The following is a 26,439-nucleotide window of genomic DNA, read 5'->3' as shown; positions in this document are numbered from 1 at the left end:
TGCCACAATTGCATGGGCGGCCCCAGTGTGAAAGGGGTCTTAAGTTTGATCTATAGTCTGTCAGGCCTGTAGGTGCCTGAAGGTACCAACCTATCATTTTGAATACTCAGCCTTTGGCCTGCATGTACTCCAACATGTGGATTTTACAGGTTAAGCTATGGAATGTAAGGTAAGCAGGTAAGTCCAAATTCTTTTTTCCCATTCATTGACAAACACAGCGCTTCCTTATTCAGAACCAAAAGGTTATATCGCCCCCTACAGGACACTAGGCAGAAAAATGCTTGGCTATGACCATTGGCAGTCCTAGGTGATATACACCCCCATCTCTGCTATAGGCCTTTAGTGTGTGTGTGTGTGTGTGTGTGTGTGTGTGTGTGTGTGTGTTTGTTTGTTTTTTCTCTGTCTAGTCAGGGGTAAGGATATAGTTCCTTGCAATACATTTTTATTTATTTTTTTATCCTGGATTTTTCCGGTGAGATCTAAAATCAACTGCCGGGCTGGACACTTGATCCAGTGGTCTCCCCAGTCTGGTCAGCGAGCGCGTGCAGACCGCAGCTACTCGCTAGGTCGACCTCGACATGGCCCCACTGGGCAGGGGCTGACCCTGAGAGTTAAACGTCTCGCGAAGTCGCATACGACCGGGTCTTGAATCGCAGTGTCCCTCATGGCCGACAGCCCCCCACTTCGGTGGTGAGGGGGTTCTGTCTGTAGCGGTGCCCACTTGGTCCTGGTATCTCTCCCTGGTGGGTTTGGGTGGATTCGATTCCCTCCCCCGGGTCAGTTGGTCCTGCGGTTCTCCTCCATCCCTGTACCCTCTCTTCCTGGCCAGAAGTCCCTTGTTAACACCCAGGTTTTTTTCCAGGCTCCAGAAGTTACAAGCAGCAACCCACTCTCTTCTGTCCAGAAATTGGGTCACCCTGCGGACTTGCATGCGGGTGCTGGGCCCGATGGTGTCTACATACGAGGTGGTCCAGTTTGCTCAGTTCCATACGAGACCCCTGCAAAAAGATCTTGCTAAAATGGAACAAATGTCCAGAATTTCTGGACAGTCAGATTCGGCTGAGCCAAGGAACCAAAGGGTCCCTTATATGGTGGCTTTCTCCCTCTGTATTGGACAGTGATCACCACTGATGTCAGTCTGTCCGGGTGGGAAAAAGTCCTGGGTCTGACCTTGGCTCACGGATGCTGGAGGAATCCAGGCTACCAACATCCTGGAACTCCGGTGATCAGACTGTCTGGATCATTGGTCGGATCGTGTTCAGGGGCTCACAATACGGATCCAGTCGGACAATGTCACGGTGGTGGTTTATGTCAACCACCAGGAAGGAACAAGAGGTGTGTTAGCGGGCCTGGAAGTAGCAGGCATTCTCCGGTGGGCAGCAAGCTTCGTCCAGACCATCTCAGCTGTCCACATTCCAGTGGTGGACAATTGGCAGGTGGATCAAGGGGAGTGGTCCCTTCATCAGGAGGTATTTTAACAGATATGTCTGCATTGGGGCTCTCCAGAGCTAGATCTGATGGCATCCGGTTTAACAGGAAGAGACAGAGTTTTGTGGCCATGTCTCTGGATCCTCTGTCGGACGCCTCAGACACTCTGGTGGCTCCGTGGGGCTAGTATCGTCTGATCTACGCCTTTCCTCCTCTATCAGGCTTCTGCCTTGGCTGTTACGCAGGATCGAGGCCAAAGGAATTATGGTAATTTTAGTGGCCCCGAACTGGCCTCGTTGGTCCTGGTGCGTCTGGAACCTTGGGGGTGATCTGCTATGTTAAGGGCTGATCTTTGCCCCTGCTTTACCGTCGCTGTCTTTAACGGCCTGGCTGTTGAAGGATAGAGGCTTATCTGTGTCGGTGATTCCGACACTACTCAAGGCTGGGACGTCTACTTCCAGGAAGGTATATCAACGGACGTGGAAAGCATATATATTTAATGGTGTGAGTCAGGTGGGTTTTCACCCACGTTCCTTTTCGGTGGCTCGTATTTTGACCTTTCTGCATAAAAGAATTTGGCCTTGAGTACCATCAAGGGTCAGGTGTCAGGTGGTTTTCTTTCCACGCCAGGTTCTTTCATTCAGGGGGTGCGACATGTAGTTTCACCAGTGCGATCTTCCTTGCCACCGTGGGACTTGAATCTGGTTCTTTCTGTTCTACAGAAGCCGCCTTTTTGAAAATATTCAATAAATTCCCCTGCTCACTCCTGTCACAGAAGGTGGCCTTCTTGGTGTCTATCACCTCTGCTAGCAGTGTGTCATAATTGACGGCCCTATCCTATCGCACGCCATACCTGGTGATTCATAAGGACAAGGTGGTTCTTGGTTCTTGTCCTTCGTTCCTTCCAAAAGTGCCTTGGATGGGGTACAGGTGATTGGGGTCTATTTGACGGCCACTGAGGCCTTTCAGAGGTCAGACTCCCCTGTTCGTGATCACGGACAGGCCAAAGAAGGGGCTGTCTGCTTCCTCGGCATCCATTTCTAGATGGATCAGACAGACTGTAACTCAGATCTATACAGTCAGTGGTTGGGCTCCTCCTTTTCCGGCGAAGGCACATTCTACTCGGGCGCTGAGTGCCTCCTGGGCCTTCCGACATCAGGCGTCGGTGACGCAAGTGTGCAAGGATGCCACCTGGTTGTTGGTGCACACTTTTTCACCAAATTTTACAAAGTGTGTGGACCATCTGCGGACCTCTTTTGGCCGCAAGGTTCTGCAGGCTGCTGCGGTCTAGAGGGGGTTTCTTGCTGTTCAGGTTGGGCTCCAATTGTTGTTGAGCTCCAGTTTGTCCGATTTGGCTTCTCCTCCTTCCTCTTCCTTTATTTCTTCTTGCTTTCTTTCCTTCCTAGAATAAGATTTTTTTGACTTACTGTAAAATCTGTTTCTCTGAGTTCATTGACGGACACAGCACCTGCACCTCTATGGAGTTGTTACTACTTCTGATACTGGTTGTTGCATAACTGAAGGCCTATAGCAAAGAGGGGGGGGGTGTATATCACCTAGGACTGCCCAGTGTCATACTCCTGTATGAGGCGATATAACCCTATATTTCTGAATAAGGAAGCGCTGTGTCTGTCGAACTCGGAGAAACAGATTTTGCGGTAAGTCAAAAATCCTATTTTTGTCAAGGGGTCCTCTTATGGACCTTTTTTGTAAGATGTCAATCTGCCATTGCTGATCACCTTAAAATGTTTTGTTGCTATCATTTTTTTACACTATATTTTGTCGCTAACCCACAACAAGTATGTAGAAAGTGAAACCAGTGGTAGTCTGATCTTCAAACGCACTTGATCCAGATCAGTATTTCATATTTTTTATGCCTGTGAGCCAGAATTACTGCCGTTAAAAATGGCATTTCCAGAGGGAGATATCCGCACTTGCAACCTAAATATATTCCAGATTATAGGTTTAAATTAAACTTGGTGACATTAAACTTTTTAATAAAAAATAAAATGACAAACCTTGTCATACTTGCCTGCTTTGTGCAGTGCTTATCTGGGGCCCCCGCCGGCGTTCCAGGCCTCTTCTCTTCGGCAAAAGCCCCCACCTAAAGCCACTTTCTATGGGGGCACCTGTGCAGGCTTGTGCTTGAGTCCCCCTGGATTGGATAGGGCTCAGGTAATGCATTGAACACATTAAGGTAAAAAACCTTAAGGCTTTAGAACCACTTTAAACTTCCACAACGCTCCTTTCAGACGTGGCTGACTCTTTAATCCGCATCTGCCTGATCGGCAGGGGATCTCTCTGCGGATCCCCGCTGAGCAGGTGGATGACAAGCCCATGTCTGTTTCGCTATGAAGAGTGGACACTGACACAACAATGCTGTTCTCTATGGGACAGTCGGATCGAAACGGACCGCCTGTCATCAGATCTGCAGGACAGATGGGGAATGAATCCTCCATCCGTTTTTGTTTTCAGCTGTCGGCACCATAGAGAATAGATGCTCCGTCCTATAAAACTGACAGGCGGACCTGATCGGACCGCTTGTGTGAAACCAGCCTGTATGATTCCATTTTGTTGCGTATAGAAGGCTTACAACCTATGTAAGGTGTTGAAAGATGGCTTTATCCCTGTTAGAGATATTCATCCTTATTTCATAGTTGCATAGTAGGTAAGGTTGAAAAAAGACATTCACAAAGTCCAACCTATGTGTGTGATTATATGTCAGTATTTCCTTGTATATCCCTGTATGTTGTGGTCATTCAAGTGCTTATATAATCGTTTAAAAAAAATAAAAAAATAAAAAAAAACTGTCGCTGCGCCTTGCTGAGACCACAGCCTGTAAATGGGAGTTCCACATCCTTGCCGCTCTTACAATAAATAACACTCCAACGTAGTTTAAGGTTAAACCTTTTTTTCTTATTTTTATTAGTGGCCACGTGTTTGTTAAGCTCTCTTCCGCAAAAGTTTTATCCCTATTGTGGGGTCACCAGTATGGTATATGTAAATTTAAATCCTATCTCCCTCTCAAGCATCTCTTCTCCAGAGAGAATAAGTTCAGTGCTTGCAACCTTTCTTTATAACTAATATCCTACAGACCCTTTTATTAGCTTTATTGCCCTTCTTTGTACTCTAGGTGTGGCCAGACCAGAGTCTTGTAGAGCGGCAGATTTATCATTTTGTCTCTCTTTTTAATGCATGTCAACATTGTTTTGCTTTGTTGGCAGCAGCTTGGCATTGCATGCCATTGCTGAGCCTATCATCTGCTACATCATCATCATAATAATAATAATACTAATATTATTTTTTAGGTACTTGTATAGCGCTGTCAATATACACAGGACTTTACATATACATTGTACATTCACATCGGTCCCTACGCTCAAGGAGCTAACAATCTTAGGTCCCTAACTCGCATACATATAGTAGGGCCAATTTAGACAGAAGCCAATTAACCTACCAGCATGTCTTTGGAGTGTGGGAGGAAACCGGAGTAGAGTACCCAGAGGAAACCCACGCAGGTACAGGGAGAAACATGCAAACTCCAGGCAGTGTCTTGGTTGGGATTCGAACCAGCGACCGTTTTACTGCTAGGCGAGAGTGCTACCCACTACACCACTGTGCCGCCCGTAGGTGCCCAACCAGTGGCCTAGGGGCCACATGTGACCAGCAGAGCCCTCTGATGTGGCCCGCGACCTCCTGCTCTGCGATGGAATAGAATAAAAAAAATCTGTGTATATATGGGCATATCTGTTCTGCAGTGGTTTCTGGGCCGCTTTCAAACTGACCCAAAGATGCAGTGCACCTGCGGTTTACCTGCACTGAGCCATAGACTTCTGTTCGGTTGGAGGAGAACCACTTGGCCTTTAGGAGAAAGATCAAAACCCACCTCTTCTGAGCTCAAGGGAAAAGTGGTCAAACAAGCGCCCAGAGGTGATTCAGTTCGCATGTGTAGCGCTATATACATTTTTCACTCACTCACTTAACTGCGAGTTTGAGTTTTCTGAAAGTGAACCAAACCTGCAGAATATAATAGAGGTCTATTGCAAAGTGCAGGAAAGCCAATGGGTACGCTGCGTTGCACGGTGTGGTGCACGTAAACCACAGTGCATCAGTGTGAAGGCAGCCTTGGGCCTCTTTCACACAGTCAGTTCGACCCAATTGGATCCTTCATTCACCTCTAAGGAGTGGTAGATGTAAACCGACTTGTGTCCTTCCTCTAATCTGATCCGCTAAGGACAAAACAAGTGTATAGTGGGTTGTGTCCGTATCCCCCAGGTCCTTTTGCATCCTAGATCACCCCCCCCCCCCCCAGAGGTTTACCACCAAGTGTATAGATTGCATTCATATTTTTTAGGGCTGTGAAAATTAACTATTAATTCATGGATTAATCTTTAATTTTTTTGATCGATACTCACCTCTCTTCCGGCTATCGGGTATTCGGGAAGTTCCGTCGGAGATCCGGTGACATCACGGACACCGGCAGGGCTTGCCGTGTCCATCTGAAGGGCTCCTTTGCTGTGCCTTCATATCTGCATGCCGGTGGGACCTCACTATCTGCCACACGCAAGGGCTGTTACACTTCCCTCTATCACTTCCCTCTATCAACCTGGGATTCTACAACCATCCACTGTCAGTTGTGATAGTTCCGATGGACTGATGTTAACCTCTCCATCTTGATTCAGCAGTGGTTTTGTTGTACACATTTTTATACCAGTATCATACTTGGCTACATGTTTTTATGACTGCTTTTGCTACCGTTTGGTATTACTCGCACCATTTTTACAGTTTATGTAGCTACATCGATTTTATTTCCAGTGCAATATTTATTTTGTTACCTACTTGAAGACTATAAAAGTTTTAATGCTATTCCCATCGAGCGCTGCCTTTGTGTGTTTTTTGTATCCTGCTATCCATTTTTCCAGTGGTTGGTAGCTGCACTGGGAATCAACCTGCAAGGAGATCAGCTAAAAGTAGTTGGATCTGTATGTGCATTAAAATTAATCGAAATTAGTTGATTGATCGATTAAAAAAAAAAAAAATCGATTAATCGAACACAACAATTTTAATCAGTAACAGCCCTAATATTTTTGCCACCCAAATGCATTATCTTACATTTTTCTACATTAAACCTCATTTGCCATGTAGTTTCCCACACCATTAACTTGTTTTGGACCTTTTTGCAAGGATTCCGCATCCTGCAGAGACGTTTTGCCCCATACAAATGCAGAGATTGCACTGCTTGCCCCATACTCCTTTTACAGGGGACCAGGAGGCGTTCAGAAATCCCCCCACGGGAACTCTTGTCTGCTAAAAGCGGACAGGTTTATATTTGTCTGCTGAAAACTAGAGTTGGACTATCTGATATGGCCCATTCTCTGCTACCTCTCCTGTCTGGTTGATGTCTGTGTGCATTCTTTTGCAAATGATCATGTCTTATGTGTGTCTGGCTTTCGTTGCGTGCTAGTAGATTTTGAGCATGTCTCTTGTGTTGCGTAGTTTGGGAATTGTTTCAATTTCACATGCCATCATTTTACAGTTTTTCCGTTTGTTCTCGCAAGCAAAGTTTTTTTTATTTTTATTTTTACAGCTTGATTAGCTTATTTTAATAGGCTTTCCTGATCCAGTCTAATAAGTTAAACCTATTAGGATTCTGACTTCATCTCCCAAATCTTTTCTTAAATCTGTTGGTGAAAGCTTGTCAGTGATCCTTATTGCAAAAGGCAGCAAGATATGCTAAACTTTCAGTTTTGTCATGCAAGACGCATTCAAATTTTATTTGAAAACATTTTTAAGACTTTTTTCTTTTCTTGAAATAAAGTAGAGCTTCCAGTGACATAAAAATTGCTTGTTTGTTTTTTTATTTGTTTTGGATAGAGTAGAGAGGGATAAGCATGTTTTGTCAGTTTTTGTTTCTGTGCCCCTGTAAAGGAGATTTACTCTCTTTGTCCTGTTTAATAGGGGTGCACTAAATGGCTATTTTGGTGCCAAAAATGAAGAATACACTAGGCCAAAAACCGATACCGAAAATGACTGACTGTTTAAAAAAAAAAAGTAACAATTGGCAGCAGTAACAAATTAGCAGTAACAATGTCCCGCCATTGGATCAGTGTGTCGTCTGTCACAGGAGGTGGGACATTGTTACTGCAATCTGTGCAGTTAAGCTCCGTGACGCACATAGATCGTGGGAGGAGGAGAGGACTGGGGTGCTCCAGAACACCCCCCCCATAATGGGAGGCACCATTGTGTTGTGTGTGTGTGTGTGTTGTTGTTTTTTTTTTTTTTTTTTTTTTCTTTAGGCCAATATGTTTCAGCATCCCTAGGTTTTTTTATTTTTAATTGTGCAAGGGGGAAAAGAGAATGTAGATCGAGAAGATAGGCGGGAGGAAATGATTGAAAAAAAAAAATGAGATTTCAGTTGGGACTGACACCAAGCCCCTCAGTAACCCCCAACCATAGATTTCCCAAGTTAGATTTAATGTAAGTAAATCTTTGTAACAAGCAGGTCCACAACAGACAGGTGGTTGTTCACAAGTGGATATTTGATGGTACCAGCATATATATGAAACATCCAGAGTAGTATGTCATCCAATCATTTAATGAGCTTGTATACTCTTTTACCGGAGCTTGTGGACCCAAGTGTCAGCGCGTCAATAAGGCATAGATATCCAGATCGATAAGTCACCCAAACGATCAGGAAGGCCCAGGAACTCCGGAGGCACCTTTATCTTGGAGATAACAGCAAGACTGGAAAGCTGATGACCAGATTGGATAGCCAAAAAGACACATCCTGAAGGGTATAATAGAGAAAAAAGGCTCCAATAGTGTAGGTAAAAAAAAAAGTAGGTTGCATGAATAAAATGTGATCACAGGATAAAACCAATGTGGGGAGCGACGAACCAACCCAGAGGCGTTTCGTCCACCTAGGACATCTACAGAGGTATTTAACAGCTCCCCCATATTGCACGCAGATAAAGATAACATGTATGATTAAACGACCAATCAAATTAGACATAGATAATAAAGTCCCCGATTGGAGGGGAACACATTACATGATGGCTTGAGTTCCAAGCCTCAATCGGGGAACAAATTAAATAGGAGAATAGGGTGCTCATGTGGGTTAGAGCATGCCCGGAAATGACGCCAACAAATTCCCGAACTGCCACGAGATATAAAGCCTGTGAAAACTGACAATGGGTTCACATGACTGATATCAACCAATCGCATATAAGCCTCGAGATGCTGGCGCAGCGTCACGTCGACAAAGTGTCCAATGGTGTGAAGTGGGCTGGATCACCCAGCATCACATGAGACCTCCGAAGGACCGCACATGATGCAAACGCACAGGGTCACATGTCAAGACCCCACCACCTTGACGCAACACCACATAACGCGGCCGGCAGAATTGCCCATATGTTTTAACCATACTTGGTTGATGCTACTTCTGGGATGTTTTGTTTGTTTTCTTTTGTCTTGACCATGTGCTTTTTATTTTGCCGGCCGCGTGATGTAGTGTTGCGTCACGGTGGCGGGGTCTTGCTTGACACGTGACTCTGCATGTTTGCCAACGCTGGCTGCATGGCGTGATTAACGTGCCGTCATTGACACAAGACCCTTAGTGCCGTTGTCATGCAGCCCACTTAGTGCCGGCGGCATTACGTGTTTTCCGCGTCGGGCCGCCGGCGTCATGGGCGGTCCTCCAGAGGTCTCATGTGATGCCGGGTGGTCCTGCCAACTTCACACCATTGGACATTCTGTCCTTTGTCGAGTGACGCTGCATCAGCATCTCTTCAGGGCTTATGCCGCGTACACACGATCATTTTTCGGCATGAAAAAAAGACGTTGCCCACACACCATCGTTTTAAAAAAAATGCTCTAGCAAAGCGCGGTGACGTACAACGTGTACAATGGCACTATAAAGGGGAAGTTCCATGCGGATGACGCCACCCTTGGGGCTGCTTTAGCTGATTCCGTGTTAGTAAAAGACGATTTGCGCTTTTCTGTCTGTTACAGCGTGATGAATGTGTTTACTCCATTACGAATGAGCGCTCCCGTTTTGTATAACTTGCTTCTGAGCATGCGTGGGTTTTTAACGTTGTTTTAGCCCACACACGATAATTTTTTTACAACCCGAAAAATTACATTGTTTAAAACAGTGGTCTCAAAGTACCGGCCCGCGGGCCATTTGTGGCCCGCGGACCAGTTATAAATGGCCCCCAGGCAGGGTGGAAGTGAGGGGAGCAAAAAAAAAAAAAAGAAATTTTTTTTTTTTTTTTTTTTTTTAGCTGGCCCCATCTGGTGGTGAGCCGTTGGTATTACAAGTTATTACCACCAGATGTGAGCTGGCGCCATCTGGTGGTGGCCGTTGGTATTACAAGTTAAGCATTACAAGTTAAACAGCAATTCTAATGTCATTTTACACTATTTTCACTGCCATATTCTTCCCTCTAATTAGAACCCCAAAACATTATATATATTTTTTATCCCAACACCCTAGAGAATAAAATGGCGATCGTTGCAATACTTTGTCACGCCGTATTTGCGCAGCGGTCTTACAAGCGCACTTTTTTGGAAAAAAATTACACTTTTTTTTTAATTAAAAAATAAGGCAACAGTAAAGTTATCCCCATTTTTTTTTTATATTATGAAAGATAATGTTACGCCGAGTAAATTCATACCCAACATGTCACGCTTCAAAATTGTGTCCGCTTGTGGAATGCCGACAAACTTTTTTACCCTTTAAAATCTTCATAGGCGACGTTTAAAAAAATCTACAGGTTGCATGTTTTAAGTTACAGAGGAGCTAGAATTATTGCTCTCACTCTACCAATCGCGGCGATACCTCACATGTGTGGTTTGAACACCGTTTACATATGTGGGCGCTGCTCACGTATGTGTTCGCTTCTGCGCGCAAGCTCGTCGGGACAGGGTGCGTTTTCTGGCTCCTAACTTTTTTAGCTGGCTCTGAGATTCCAAGCAAATTTGTCAAACCCTGACTTACACCAGTGCTGGTGGTAATAATGCGCTCGCTGACACCAGTGCTGGTGGTAATAATGCGCTCGCTGACACCAGTGCTGGGGGTTAATAATGTGTTCGCTGACACCAGTACTGTTGTTTTTGAAGTTTGAAAGTTTGCATGCGGCCCCCCATGGCATATGAAAACTTGTCTTGTGGCCCTCAGGTAATTTGAGTTTGAGACCCCTGGTTTAAAACGTTGTTTAAAAATGCGGCATGTTCGATTTTTTTTTTTTTCGTTTTTCAGAACCCGAAAAATGTGACGCCCACACACGATCATTTTAAATAAAAAAATTAAAAAAAATTTCATTCCGAAAAATGATCGCGTGTACGCGGCATTTTATGTGATTGTTTGACAAAAATGTGTGAAAAGTGTCCAATGTGTCTGCCATAATGTCGCAGTCATGAAAAAACTCACTGTTTGCTGCCATTAGTAGTTAAAAAAAAAAAAAAGTGCTATAAAACTATCCCATATTTTGTAAACACTATAACTTTTGCGCAAACCAATTGTTTTTTTTTATTTCATTTTTTAACCAAAAATATGTAGACGAGTACATATCGGTCTAAACTGAGGGATATGTTTTTTTATATATTTTTGAGGGGATATTTTATTATAGCAAAAAGTAAAAAATATTGAATTTTTTTTTTTCTTTTAATTTGTTGCTCTTTTTGTTTAATAGCGCAAAAAAACATGCATAGGTGATCAAATACCACCAAAAGAAAGCTCTATTTGTGGGAAAGGACGTCAATTTTGTTTGGGAGCCACGTTGCACGACTGCGCAGTTGTCGGTTAAAGCAACGCAGGGCCTGGTCCTTTACCTGCATAATGGTCCGAGGCTTAAGTGGTTAAAAATAAGTGCCTGTACTGTTAAAATTCAGCAATATTGTCTTTCCCTGCTTTGTACATGCTCATTTGCTCTCTATTTTTAAGCAAAAATATTTCAAATTTGTAGAGGCCAATCTGCTCACAGCCTAAACATTTACTGCTCTTCAGGGGCTCTGGGCTTCAGCAAAATGGCAGCATCCAGCAATAAGAAACAGGAACAACGCTGGAGGCTATTTACAGTCCACATTCATTTTGGTAGCTTAGTTACTAATATGGAATGTGTGTTTCTTGCTCAAGAACCTTTTTTTTATCAAGTTGGTATGGATAAAGTTCCACTTTAAGGCTAGATATGTTTGAATATTTGCTTTAGGTGTCTTCTAGTCAATTAGCGTTGACATGTCAATTGGCTTTCTTTATCATTCTGCAAAGGGATAAAGCTTGCTTGTTTCAATATTATATGTTGTATTGCGTTGGATTAGAGAGGCTTTAAACTAAACTCTTTGCAAATATTTTGACTACAGATTACAAGCTTGTAAATCTGGGCATAGATGAATCTAATTTGAGCAGGTAAATTCATATTTTAAAGTAGTTCAGGATCAATTTAACCAAGCCTAAAACTGCCCCACCCCCTTTCTAAATCCTATTCCAATTACCCTGTAAAAGGAAGATGCTCATACTCGCCTATTCTGAAGGCTGAAGAGCGCCACTGCGCATGCATGGGTGACGTCATTGACTATTGCTGATGTGAATATTTGGTAAAAAGTGCACATTTAGGAGTTATTCGTTATTCATTGTAAGCCTGACTAACTTTACCTGTAGGTGCAACTGAAGATATGCAACTTGACTACCATTTCAAGAATGCTAAAAACAACCTGCTTAACCACTTAGACCGCCCACCTTCGTTGTACGTCAGCAGTTTAAAGAGGAATTTTGTTATGGCAGCAGCTAGCTGCTGGTATCCTCTTCAGTGAGTGGTCTGCTTTCAGATAAGACTCTGCGGCGGACACGCCACGCCCTGGTTGTCTCCGCCGCTTACCGTTGCTGTTGGTAGTGGCAGAGACTATCGCGTCCGCTCTCCTCTGAGCCTGGATGCGGAGTATGGGGAAGATGGTCCCCGCTCGCTCGACTCCTTAGAATTGGAGGGCCCAATGCTCTGAAAGGGGATTATTTTTTTTATTACATTTTTTATTGCATTTTAGTTTAAATATAAGATCTGAGGTCTTTTTGACCCCAGATCTCATATTTAAGAGGTCCTGTCATGCTTTTTTTCAAATACAAGGGATGTTTACACTCCTTGTAATAGGAATAAAAATGACCCAAAAGTTTTTGTTTTTTTTTCTTAAAAGGACAGTGTCAAAATAAAATTAAAGTGCCCTGCCGAGCACCCATGCAGAAGCGTACGCAAGTCGCGCCTGCATATGAAAATGGTATTCAAACCACGCTTGAGATATCACTGTGATCGATAGAGCGAAAAGCAATAATTCTAGCCCTAGACCTCCTCTGTAACTCAAAACTGGTAACCTGTAGATTATTTTAAACGTCGCCCGATGGAGACCCTATGGAGATTTTTAAGGGTCAAATTTTGTTGCCATTCCAAGAGTGGGCACAATTTTGAAGCGTGACATGTTACTTTGCGTAACATCTTTCACAATCTAAAAAAAATTGGGCTAACTTTACTGTATTTTATTTTTTTAATTAAAAAAAGCGCTTGTAAGACTTGTGCAAATACGGTGTGTCAGAAAGTATTGCAAGGACGCCATTTAATTCTCTAGGGTGTCTTGTGGGGGGGGGGGGGGGGATATATATATTTGGGAGTTATAAGTAATTTTCTAGCAAAAAATAAAATAAAAAATGTTACTTGTGTACACAGAGTCTGGAAAATAGGCCGGTCCTTAAGTGGTTAAAAAGGGGCTGTAAGTATTAATTTAAAAGATCAGGAAAACAAGAATTGGCTAGCTTCTTTGGCTCTGCTCGTTGGACCAGCGTAGAGAATTTAACTAAAATACCCATGGTCACAAAAATGTTGAGTTAATGTAACAGGTGTTAAAGGATTAAGATTTTTTTTTTTTTATGTATAAAAAGTGTAGGTATATTATTCACAATTTTGTTATCTTTAATAAAAATTACTTTAATGTAATTTCTGTGAAACTTCTCTAATTGGCATAACTCTGATCCTACACTTTATTTCTCTTTTAAAGGTATGGCTTGAAGGCAAATGATCAGATTTTGGCTGAAGACAAACACAAGGAGCTGTAAGTCAATTAAACCCATATCTTCCTTCTCTTATGTGTGTATTGGTCCAATTTTAAAGTTCTTCCAAATCCACATATTTTTTTCAATGTCTTCCCCCTTCACCGCCAGCAATTTTTTTTTTTATTAACCCTTAAATATAACCTTTGTTTTTTGCTGCAAGGTTTGGGTCCGATGCCTACGGAGTAGACCGGTCCATACTGCGTTACATGGCCTTGTGGAAAAGCTTAAAGTAATGTCACCAGGCCATGTGTACTGCTGCCGTTTTGGCTTCAACTACCCAGGCCACGCTGACAGGCATCATTCAGAAAGCTGTGAGTAGAGTCCGTTTACCAAAAAAGACAATTAGCATGTGCCGTGTGATGACAATGCTGGAGAGACTCTATGAACAGGGATTGTTGCCACCAATGACTAAGAAATAGCCACTCTTTAGAATAGAATTCAGTCTGCCTCCAGGCAGAAATTGTCAGTACCTGCCCCAGATTTGTGTACCTGTGAGAAACGTCCCATACTCACCACTCCCACTGTGCCCATCACACTGTTTGCATGGCAAGGGTGTGTACACCCATTGTGTATGTGAATGTAGCCATCCTTTCTGATTGCCCCTGTGATGGACTACACCTTCTACCAGCATTGTGGGAATTGTAGGCCTTATAGAGTGAGGCATACTACATTAGTAGCCATGAGGTGTACCAGTGGAAGATGGGGGAAACGTGCACAGAACAAAAAAGAAGCCTGAAATCAACCGCAAGAGACTTTTTAAAGTTGTTTTGAAGCCAAAAGTGTGATCTATTGCGTATGGAGCCTTCCTGGCTGGCAGAACATAAGGATTTTAAAACATAATTTGATACATTTTTTTTTTTCACTATTGATATATGTGGTTTTTCTGTTATTGCAATTTATGTATCTTTACACTTTGTTTTGTATTATACAAGAATATATTGCACTTTCAGGCTGGGTTCACACTACTACACAACTTTCATCCTACTTTGCTCTGCTACATTGGTCCTACATTTATCCTACATTGGTCCTACATCCATCCTACTTTCATGAACAGGATACTACTTTGGTCCGACTTCAATGATATTCAATGGGCCTGAAGTAGGATCAATGTAGGACCAAAAGTAGTACAGGGAGCATTTTCAAAGTTGGACCGACTTGTGTAGGACGCTACAAGACGCTCTCATAGGGTGAAAGTAGTGTAGTAGTGTGAACCCAGCCTAATGCACATATTCACTTTAACTTATGTTGTATATGAAATGTAATCCCTTCCCACCGAGCGTATACTGGGATGATGCCCGCAGCTGCAGGCATCATCTGGTACCGTTTTTTTTAGAGCCAGCGGTCAGCTTTCCAGGGATAACCACCAATGCGGCTATCTGAATACTTTGAAGTACAAAGGAGGGATTGGAGGTCTTTTTAGACCCCCTGGTCCCTCCATAAAGAGTACCTTTCACAACCTATTACTGTCACAAGGGATGTTTACATTTCTTGTGACGGCAATAAAAGTGATCAAAAGATCAAAATTCTTTATTTTTAGAACGGAATGTAAAAATAAAATAAGAATTTTTTATTTTTTAAAGCTCTCTGCTGCGCAAGCTTGCGGGGACAAAGAACATGCATACGGAAGTCATGCCTACATATGTAAACTGTTCAAATCGCACATGTAAGGTATCACCGTGATTATCGGAGCGAGAGAAATAATTCTAGCACTAGACCTCCTCTAACTCTAACCTGGTAATTTTTATTTTAAATTTTTTTAAAGCGTCGCCTATGAAGATTTTTAGGTACCGTAGTTTGTCGCCATTCCACGAGTGCGTGCAATTTTAAAGCGTGACGTGTTTGATATCTATTTACTCGGCGTAACATCTTTCACATTACACAAAAAAAAAGCTATCTTTTTCCATTTCATTTTTTTTTTTTTAATTCACGAAAGTGTCTTTTTCCTCAAAATTGCGTTTTAAAACACTGCTGCACAAATACTGTGTGACATAAAATATTGCAACAATCGCCATTTTAGTCTCTAGATTCTCTGCTAAAAAAAAATCTGTTAAAATTGCCCATTAGTACAACAGTCCATCTCAAAAAGCTCACGAATTTTGGGAAAAGCTCAGTCCAAGGAGCAACTTTTGTGGGAGGCAAGGAGAGGACAAGCGCCAACTAAGTGTAGCAATGTTGCCACGTCTTTAAAGCGGGAGTTCACCCAAGAATCAACTTTCTGCAGTTAGATCCAGCATACTGCTGACATCTGCAGTATGCTGGTCTTTTTTTTTTTTTTTTGGTACTTTCGTTACCGTTTTAGCAGTATTTCTTCTATCGCTCCGAGCGGGGATTACTTCCTGGTATAGGCATTCCTAAAGACAAGCACGTTGATTGACAGCCTTCGATAGCGCGTCACGGCTTCCGAAAATCCACACGAGTGACACTCGGCAATTTACGGCGCCTGCGCAGTCGGCTCTACACGGCAGGCGCCGTAAACAGCCAAGTGTTACCTCAGCTGTTTTCGGAAGCCGTGACGCGCTATCGAAGGCCATCAATCAACTTGCTTGCCTTCGGGAACGCCCATTCCCCACAGGATGCCCCGCTTGGAGCGATAGAAGAAATACTGCTAAAACGATAAGTACCAAAATAAAAAAAAAATAAAAGATGTCAGCAGTATGCTGGATCTAACTGCAGAAAGTTAATTTGGGTGAACTCCCGCTTTAAGTCGGGTCCAGTTGTGACATCACATCCGTCGTGCCCTGCGTTCCACATACTCTGGAATCCCCAAGAGCTATTGGCATTCCCTTCAGCCTGGACATCCATCCCTCTATCCACACGCAGATCGAAGAAGGGACCTGTGCTGCCTAGGATTCCTAGATGCAGCGTGATATGTCCGTTTTTTTTTTCCTTCTCTTGTGAGTAACCTTTATTATTCTGTCTATCTAAACTGCTACTTAGTTGGCGCTTGTCTTCTCCTCACCAGGCATCAATGTACTGCATTTGTGGAGGAGCTTCTTTATCAACCTGCTACACGAAATGCGTTTCAACTGCAGAACGTATCCTCTCTATCCATGTAACATGGGGGAGTGATTATTCTGTCGTCAGCCAAGGGAGCTGGGTACAGTGCTGCTAACAAACCACAGAACGTAATCGGCTCAGTATATTAATGGTAGAGTCAACATATTTTTTGTGCTTATTTGACCGCTCTAATAAAACGCACAACTTAAGTGTAATTTTCGGTTTTCCAGGGTAAAAAAAGCTTGCTGTGAGCATGATGCTGGCCTTCCAGTGTCTAGAGGTTTGAGAGATCAGATTTATACGTAAGCCTACTGTAGTTGGTGAATGCACCATGTTGCTATAGTTTCAGAAATCTGGTTGGGTTGCTAGCATAAAAAGTGGATACAGTTAATACTGTCTTGGTGTTATTTTTAAACCTCCGTTAGACAGGCGTTGGCTTACTGTCATTATTTTGGCTGCCTCTTCTATAAATTTGACATGTTTGTGGTTTTTACAAAAATAACGTTTTCAACTTTGCTTCTCAAATGGAAGGTTGTAATCATAGAGGAAGCAAAATATGCCATTTATTCCAATGGCTGTGGTCCAGACTGAATGTCAACCAGCAACTAACTTGTTTACCCTCCTAAATTCCAGCAGAACTTTACTTATTTGAAAGACTTTGCATCTATTTACTAATGCAGCTACTATAGTTCTTTTTTTTTTTTTTTTTTTTTTTTTTTTTTTTTTTTAAATATTCAAGCATTAAGAGCAGCAGTTCCCAGTATGTGCTAGGAATCCAGGGGTACCGGGAAACAATGAATAATGGCGGTTGAAGCAGTATATCTGCATCAGTGGGGTCAATGGAGTGGAGAGCCTATGCTTTGCAGGTAAAGGAAATGTGGGCTGTGCTCTCCTCCATGCCTAGCCCTTCCTCATACTACACCCTCTGTTCCACCTCCCCATTGAGGGGTACAGTTTATGTAAAGGGGCTGCCAGAGGGTACGAGAGAGCCTGGGAACCGTGCTCCAGAGTATTGGTTATATTGTCATCTGCTTCACATACCAGTTTAAATATTTATATTGATCACCAGGAACCAGGTTGGGGGATGGAAAAACTATGCAGATTGAGACACATTTTTAAAAATTGCTCGTTCTTTTGAATCGTATTTTGGCTGTCACAGCTGTATAAACAAATAATGCCTTGTGTAGTTAAATGTCAAAATTGTAATAAGTAGACCTCTTCCAAGTTATAAAGTAATACAATGGAGGTCTGTTAAACGTTCATATCCTTCGAACAAAGGATTCAAGGTCATATATTCTCTGATAAAGTATACATAGAACATACAAGAGATGAATGCATGGTCCAACCCAAATCTTTGCCATAACAATAGCAAACCTATCCATAGTAGAAAAACCCTGACTAACAGGAGAATCTACCCCCATGTATAGGGCTGAAAGTAACATTGTAGCATGTTAACAGAAGGAAAAGTAAGAGGGGAGAAAAAATAAAGGGGGTGGGGCAATTAATGTGGAAGAGGGTTACAGCATCAGCGATCCCAGGGCAGTCGTCGCATCAAACTGAAGATGAAAATGTCATAATTTGAGAAGTATCGAAAATAGGACCACACAAGATTATAGGATCCAGTTTTATCGTTGTCGCAGGTGATTCCATATGATCAATGTTATCCACTTCACAAGCCCATTCAGCAAGAGGGGGGTGAATGTCTGGCAATCACGGAGTGTTTGTTTTGTTTATAGACCAGTTGTAGTAATTTCTCCCAAAAGGGGAAGATGCGTGGACAAGTACCCCAGATATGAGCCATGGGACCTACTACTCCCTGTGCACTTTCTTTTGTTGAACGTTTCATATTTGTGTTTCTTTGTAGAAGATATGTAATGAATTTAGACAAGTGCCAATAAATCCCTAGGGTGAATGTTCTTTGACAGATTTACATTTTCTTTTCTCCCCACTGGGTGGCAGTATAGGCTAAAATTTGTAGTGCACGAAATTTGCTCTTCCTTGTGCTGTGATGGATTAAAATTTCTTTCTCTGGAGCAACTTTGATCTTTTTATAACCTGTTTTTTAAACACATATTTTTCTATGGGTTTTTATTTTCAAAGATGCATTTAAAATATTTTTCTATTTTAAATTTTCTGCAATATTCATTCTCCTGCTCATACATTTTGAGGTCTTCTGTTTGCCACAGGACGGCGCTGGACTCCAGGACAGGTAAGTGTCCTAATATTAAAAGTCAGCAGCTGCAGTATTTGTAGCTGCTGGCTTTTCATTTTTTTTTTTTCAGCGGAGCTCCGCTTTAATGTTAATAGTTGAGAATTGTCTTGCGATCCACTGAGCACACATCCTTGGACATCCTTCTCTGCTTTTGATCTAGGTGCCCCTTTTTAGCTGCCTTACATGATGATAAAGCAGCTGCCCCACAGGGCAGGATGTGGTTTGCGGCTATAATAAAGGATAGAATTCCTTTTGGAATTTAACTCCATTTGGTGGCTCGAAGTCCCACACCTGTTTATCCTTGCAGACTGTGAAACGTTCAAGCATATGGCAAAGCAATTTCTTCACTTGCAAGTTTCAGTGGGATATTGTTGAAAATTGATACAAATAAGTAAGCTGTCTGACAGTATTCATGGCATAGTTTCTCCTTCCTTTTTTTTTTTTTTTTTCAAATTTGAGGCTTTTCTTGGTCTGTTTTTGTGAATTTATTCCTGATCTGTGCATTAAAGACTGGTTCTAAACTAGAACCGTTTCATATTTCCATCCCCATCTGGTGGCCAAAAGTTGGGAGAGCCCCGTGTAATCTCAAGTTGTTACCTGGCACACTATTGTCTCCCCTGCTCTGTGACAATACTGTGCCAATATATTTGCCAAATACTCAAGCCTCTGGATTCATCTGCCCATCTTTTGTATTATGCATTGGATCTTGTTAGAACAGATGATCCTAGGTGACGGCTGGTGATCCAGTCACTGAGGCAGGCTGGCTATGTATAAAACGGACAGATCCTCAGTCCCCTGATAAAGTCGATGATCTAACACTTAAGCCCTGTACACACGCTCAGTTTCCTCGGGGGTAAAAAGTTTGCAGAGAAAACGGAGGGGAAAGCCGAGAACCCGGCAGGAAAATTGCTGTGGAGCTTTGGTCAGGAATCCCGGCCGTGTGTATGCTCTATCGGCACTGCCTCGCAGTCTTTCCCATAGGTAAGTAGTAGATCTGGCGGGGGAAAAAACGGCAAGAATCCAGATGGAGAGCAGGTTTTCTATTTTCCCAACAGGATTCCCGCCGGTTTTCCCAACAGGAAAACTGCGAGGAAGCATACACACGTCTGTTTTTTCCAGCCAAAAGCTCTCCTGGCAGTTTTCCTGTTGGGAAATCTGGTCGTGTGTACGAGGCTTTACAGCGGAGCACTGACACTTGGTAGTGTTGAGAGGACATTTGAGCAGCAGCTTTGCTCCAGTGAACGGTATCTTGAGCTGTCTGCCTGATTCAGATGGAGTGGTGAGCCTGTATGAGTATATCCATAGCTCTTCATCATGGAGTTTTTTTGTAGTGCTTTTAATGTAATGAGACTTAAATAAAGGATTGGTTTTTAAGGTATACAGAGAAACCTGTATTTTCTTTTTCCTTTGCAAGAGATGGCTGCATCTTTCCTTGTATTGGATGCTTTTGAAAAGGGAGCATCAAAACCCTTCATTACATCCGCCACCCGACTCTTAAAGTGGTTGTAAACCTTGGACATGAAATGGGGACAAAGCATAGCCCCCTATGCTGTGAACTTGTCTCCAATTAACCACTTGATGTTCTGACATTTGTTGCTTACGTTTTTTTTTTGCTAGAAAATTACTTGAAAGCTATTGCTATTTTGTTCTGGACATGAGGCCAAAAGGTCTCATCTGGCACTGGTATACAGTGTTATATATTGTATGTAGCCTGAGATACCTACAGTTCACACAGCACACCCAGCGGCCGTGAGACAAATAGTTAATTTGGGAAAGCTTGGTCAGAATAAACTATTTAAACTTAAACTAAAGTTTAAGATCCACTTTCAGTTAAAAATCTGACATGCTGGCAGGCTCGCCAATAGCAGGCTATTCTTATCAGACCTTTAGTCCTTGCTATTGTAGAGGAAGAAGTTTAAAAATGTTGCCTTCACAGTACTGGCTATATTTTTAACTGCCCTTTTATGTATATTCTGTGAATGTTATGAAGCACATATATATTCAACTTATTAAGTTTGTACATCACAAGCAGAATATTAGTTTTATTTATATGTTTGTGTATGTGAAAACATATACATGTAACATTAAAACATGCTTTTTCTTTAGAATTTTTTTTCGCTAAAAATTGTTTAACCTTGTCTAATATTTCATCCCCCCCCCCCCACTGAGCCATATGTGCTTCAGTATTGAAGTTTGCACATGTGTTATAACTTATAACAGATGAGGTTGTAAATAGGCCTCTTTGCAGTGCAAGACCAAATAGCATTTTGGGAAAAGAACGGATCTGCTTTTATTAAACCCCCTGGGGAAAATATTTGTAAAATACAATGAAACACAAACTTTTATCTTTAAAGCGGAGTTCCGCCCAAAAAATAAATACTGTAGCTGCTGACTTTTAAAATACCTGTCCAGGGCACCCGTGATGTCCTCACCCGAAGCTGTCCTGTCCCTCAGCTCTGGTTTCAGGAGCCGGCAACTTCACTAAGGGAAGCCTTGCGGCTTCACAGCCTGGTTCCCTACTGCACATGCGTAAGTTGTGCTGCACGTTCTGAATGGTCCCTGCTGTTTTTTGGGATCCATGTGTCTCCCAGAAGACAACGGGGGGACGGAGGTGGGTCCGACATGGCATAATTTGCTGCAAATTCTGTGGCTCTGTGTAGGCGGGTGCAGAGGGCACGTCCAACTGAAACCCCATAATAGCTCTTTGGGTGACGTCACTTCCCATTCATGTCACAGCAGTCCGTGTCCTCTGCAGAGCTTCCGCTGCTGGGAATGGGGTCGGATCGGCTTCAGATAAGTTGTGTATTGAATACTTTTTTCTTTACAGGGCTAGATGGGTTAGTGTTTGATCATGGGTGTCTATAGATGCAGGGATTTAGTTCTAGCATGGACTTCCACTTGATCTTTATGCAATGAAAAAAAAAAAAAAAGGACAAAAAGTCCTCTGAGAGGTTCTCTTTAATGAGACATGCAGGGTCTAAAAGACCCTGGAAGACTCCTCGGTGCTCCACTGAAGGTCTGTAAAGACATGGATGAGCGAGTTTGAGGTAGAGGAACTTGACTTACCTGCAGAGACCTGACCTCAACCTGGTGGAACACCTTTGGGATGAATTGGAGCGGAGATTGCAAGTCAGGTCTTCTTGTCCAGCATCCGTGTCTGATCTTACAAATGTGCTTCTGAAGGAATGGTCAAACTTGCGGTTGATAAGACAAGGGCCTCTTCCCAACAACCCTGGCCGTTGGTTGTCGGGGTCTGTGGGTGGGGGGCTTATCGGAATCTGAGAGCCCCCTTTTAATAAGGGGAACCCATATCCCAGTGCCCCATGCGATGTGAATGAGTAATGGGGTACATTGTACCCCTACCCATAAACCTGAAAAGAGGAGACCTGGCAGAAGACACTGGACAGCGGGAGAAGAACTAGAGAGAGCAGAGAAGAGACCCCTGGAGCTGCCTAATAAATTACTTGAAAAACCGGTGTAGTGTGTTTTTATTGACACACTTTTTTTTTCAGGTGAATGGGTAGAGTTACAATGTACCCCATACTCATTCACATAGGGTGGGGGCTGGGATCTGGGCCCCCATTTATTAAACAGGGCTCCCAGAATCCGATAAGCCCCCTGCCCGCATACCCCCACAAACAGCCAGGGTTGTCGGGAAGAGGCCCTTGTCCTCATCATGGTGCTTTTGGGGTGGGGGGGCGCAGGGCCCCTCTGCCTTAAAGCACCCACCCCTTATTGTTATGGGCATGCGGTCTGGTGCGGTTCGGGGGGGGAGGTGCTCGCTCGTCCCCATCCCCTTTTCTGTCCTGCCGGGCTGTGTGCTCGGTTAAGGGTCTGGTATGGATTTTGGGGGGGACCCCTTAAAATCCATACCAGATCAAAGTGCCTGCTATGCTTTTATATATATATATATATATATATATATATATATATATATATATATATATATATATATATATATATATATATATATATATATATATATATATATAGTTCCCCCTAATTATTTGGGGATCAAAGTCGGATCCCTGGTCTTTAAAGTCGGATTTTAAGTCGCAGGGCAAAGTTGGATCCATAGTCGTACAGGATGGTATATGTTTGACTTTATTCACTATTATTGAGTGTTTTTAAGTTGCGTACTTGGCAGTAAAAATTCCACCATTCAGTGCTTAGTCAGAGGTGGATTGCTAGGTGTTGGATCACACTACAGGTTGTGCTATTACCACTACTTCTGTCCAGAGACCATATAAAGTACTCAAGCACTTTGTTCTGCCCATTTGCCCTGGGGACTTCACTACAGGTTGACGTTTGAGTTGCTGTGCATTATTTTCCAAACCTGCCTAGCACCTTCTCGGCACCCTACTTCAAGTATCCATGGGAATATCCTTACTGATGACAATGGCAGAAACCAGGGCCGAGGTAACCACCGCAGAAACTCGGGAAAACATTAGCTGTACCAATGGCTTACAAAGCACTCAGGTGGCTCAGAGGACTTTATCTTAACACCAGTCTCTGCATCCAATTCTAGCCTTTTCCTAAGCACGCAAGCCACTTCCTAACTGACCAGCAGATTTCGCTGCAGCTATGTCAGAATTGCTCTGTCAACTAAAAGCTTTAACACGGCCATCACTGTCCAGAACCCAAAATCACAAGACTACTTCCCCACTTCCACTCTAGCAGAGTCAGAAGTGGAACTACCTCTCTTGGGAGAGGTAGACATGGAAAACTTTAAGTCCGCCATTAAGCAATCCCTGAAAACTCAGTCAGGGAAGCCTATCCACCTCCACCTAAGAACTATACCTGAGCCACCTCCATCAGAACAACCCCAATTACAAGTACAGCAATTACCTTTTTGTACCACCTCTCCTCCCTTTTTGGCTTGTAAGCTCCATGAGCAGGGCCCTCCCATTCCTTCTGTATTGTAATTGTACTGTCCCCCTCTACATTATAAAGCACTGCGCAAACTGTTTCCACTATATAAATTCTGTAAAAAAATAACAATAAAAACTCAGAGGCAGTGTTAGAAGAGACCATTGAAGATTTCTTATCCCCAGGCTCTCATACACCTGATGCTATGACTTTCACACAATATGCTTGCCAATGTAGATATGCTCACTTCTGCTTTGCGATAAACCCTTGGTGTATTCACATTTTAGTCTCCTCAATCTTGCCATTCTAAATGCTAACAGACTTGCTAAATCTAAAAAGACATTCCCTATTCTGTTTGCCAATCTGTAGCTCATTGGACTAGAGTGATGAACAATAACACGATCATGTCTTTTGGGACTGAACTCTGGCCGAACACTTGTAAACACTGCCTTACGTCTGTGTTGATGGCATTGAACAAGTCAAAATGGCTGTCATTTCTGTCCAAATCAGTGGTTCTCAACCTGGGGGTCGGGACCCCCTCAGGGGTCAAATGATTTGCCAGGGGTCACCAAATCCTGGGCTGTTCTTGAAGCCCGCACCACTCTCCCAGCCTTCTTGCGGCTGCCCAGCAGGGCTGTCTCTGGAGCCAGTGGCCGCCCAGCTGGGCTGTTCCTGGAGCCCAGCCGCCTATTCAGTTCACGGCATGGTTGGGGGCAGAGACTAGAGGTCAGCTGACTGGTGAGGTGGGAGGGGCTGGAGGAGACCCTATCTCCTGTCTTCAGCATAAGTGTCGCTGCTACGAGAAACCACAAAGTCAGAGACACAGTAAGTAACACTACCTGTGATTATAGTTGCCATTAAAAGTCCCCACTACAGTTCTCAGATCAGCAGATGACCTTGATCAAGAGCACCTGAGTTGGCTCATCATTGCCACTCATCCCAACTCCTTGCCAGCACTGCCACTCATCCCATTCCCCCCCACCAAGGAGTAAGAGAAGGAATAAAAATAGAGAATACATGGAAGGGAGAGAAAAAGGAGGAAGAAAGAGGGGGAAAAAAAAGAGAGAAAGAATAAGAGAAAGAAACAAAGACTGCTAGAGAGAGGGGTGGGGGGGGGGGGGGGACAAGAAATTGGCATAGCGAGAGATAAAAAAGGAATGAAAGGAGAACAAAGAGAGAGAATAGTACATCCTAATACTGTACGAGTGGAGGGGACGCTAAATTGCCTTGGGTTGGGGCACAAGTTACTTGCCTTGGGTGCTGTCAGCACCCAAGGCAAGTAATTTGTGCCCCAACCCAAGGCACACCCAGACACACTATGAAAATAATTTTACTGTTAGGGGTCCCCACAACTTGGTAAATTTTATCAAGGGGTCACGGTACTAAAAGGTTGAGAACCACTGGTCCAAATGCACAGAATCCTATGATTGAAACCTTTTCTGCTGAAGCTGCCTGTAAATGACACCTCACTTGTATGCTCTTTTGAAGGAGTTGTATCTCTTTAGTGAGGTACTTGACAAGTACACAAAGTAGGTCAGAGGAGGAAAGGCCTTTCTTCCAGAGTAGAAGGCTCCAAAAGCCCTCTCTCCAAAGACTTCCCCTTCAAAATGCAGGGCATCACATTGCTCTCCTCAGACTTCATCGTCAAAGTTAAAATTCAGTTCCGCCTTTGGCGTAGCACACAGACCACCCACCCAGTGTACTCTAAAGCTTCCTTCAAGTTCAGGAAGTTCATTTTGTTTGCCTTTCTCTGGGTCACTGATGCCCTAGATCATGGGTCTTCAAACTACGGCCCTCCAGTTTTTCAGGAACTACAATTCCCATCATGCCTAGTCATGTCTGTGAATGTCAGTGTGTTACAATGCCTCATAGGATGTGTTGTTCAACAGCTGGAGGGCCGTAGTTTGAGGATCCCTGCCCTAGATTGTATGGGTTCAGTCAGTGGATTTTAAACTCCTATACCTGCCTTGTTTTCTTTTCTCGAACCAACGAAGTCTGCCCAGACTGTCAGATTTGCAAGCTGCCCTGAACGATTCTTGTCCCATTGAGTTACTGACTCTGAAGGACAGGTTCAAACGGTTCTATTCAGTGTATTCACTGTGCCAAAAGCCATTGTGGGTATTGATATTATTCTGTACCAAAATCCCTAAGCAAGTACCTTTTTTAGTTCCCAAGTCTTGCATGGAATCTGTCAGTTATTGCCTCTCTATTGCATTTTTGTGTCACAATGTAGAGAATAAGATTTCCTATCATCTGTGCACAGTCTTGTCACACAGAGTTAATACAGCTCTGAGCTATCCTCTTTTTATTGTTCAGTGAAATAAAACAGACTTACAGATAAAAACCAAAGTCCTTGCTTGAGTGACAGGTTATTTACATATCTTGTGCACTAGCTTGCAGACATGCACAGCCTCTGTAAAAAATGCACAATTCAAATCCCCCTCTCCTCCTTTCCTCTCCCCTCCAGCTCTCCCAGGATTGGCTGTCTTTCCTGTGTTTTGACTAAATGTTTTCATAATATGGGGTGATCCACAGTTCAGTGTGATGAGGAAATACTGATCCGCCTCCATGTGAAAGGCGCGCTGGAAAATCTTTGTGCGGGGTAGGGCTGAGAGCACAATATGTTGCACCATCTATTTTTATATCCTTGCTGCATCTTTGGTGTAGTTTTCAGCTTAACTCTCATTCCATGGACATGCATATAAAATGGACCTAAACACCGAGGTAAATGTAGCTTTAATCATCCCACACGTTGATCAATTTGTATTTATTTTTTTGTTCGACCAGCATATTGGGAAAAAAAAAAACTATCCAATTCCTCCATCCACACATTTGCCCTGTG

The 26,439-nt window shown here is 43.1% G+C and overlaps 1 protein-coding gene across 3 annotated transcripts in view; it reads left to right on the top strand.

The window, feature by feature from the left end:
- Nucleotides 1-26,439, top strand: part of ADK (adenosine kinase) — a 223,684-nt gene that overhangs the window by 54,463 nt on the left and 142,782 nt on the right. For all 3 annotated transcript variants that reach the window (XM_040320662.1, XM_040320664.1, XM_040320663.1), the window contains exon 3: nucleotides 13,465-13,518. In XM_040320662.1, the coding sequence (XP_040176596.1) occupies nucleotides 13,465-13,518 (54 nt within the window). The remainder of the gene's footprint in view (nucleotides 1-13,464; nucleotides 13,519-26,439) is intronic.

Source organism: Rana temporaria, chromosome 8, assembly GCF_905171775.1.
Source record: "Rana temporaria chromosome 8, aRanTem1.1, whole genome shotgun sequence".
NCBI lineage: Eukaryota > Metazoa > Chordata > Amphibia > Anura > Ranidae > Rana > Rana temporaria.
Note: the sequence above shows the minus strand (reverse complement) of the source record. Positions and strands in the feature narration are given on the sequence as shown.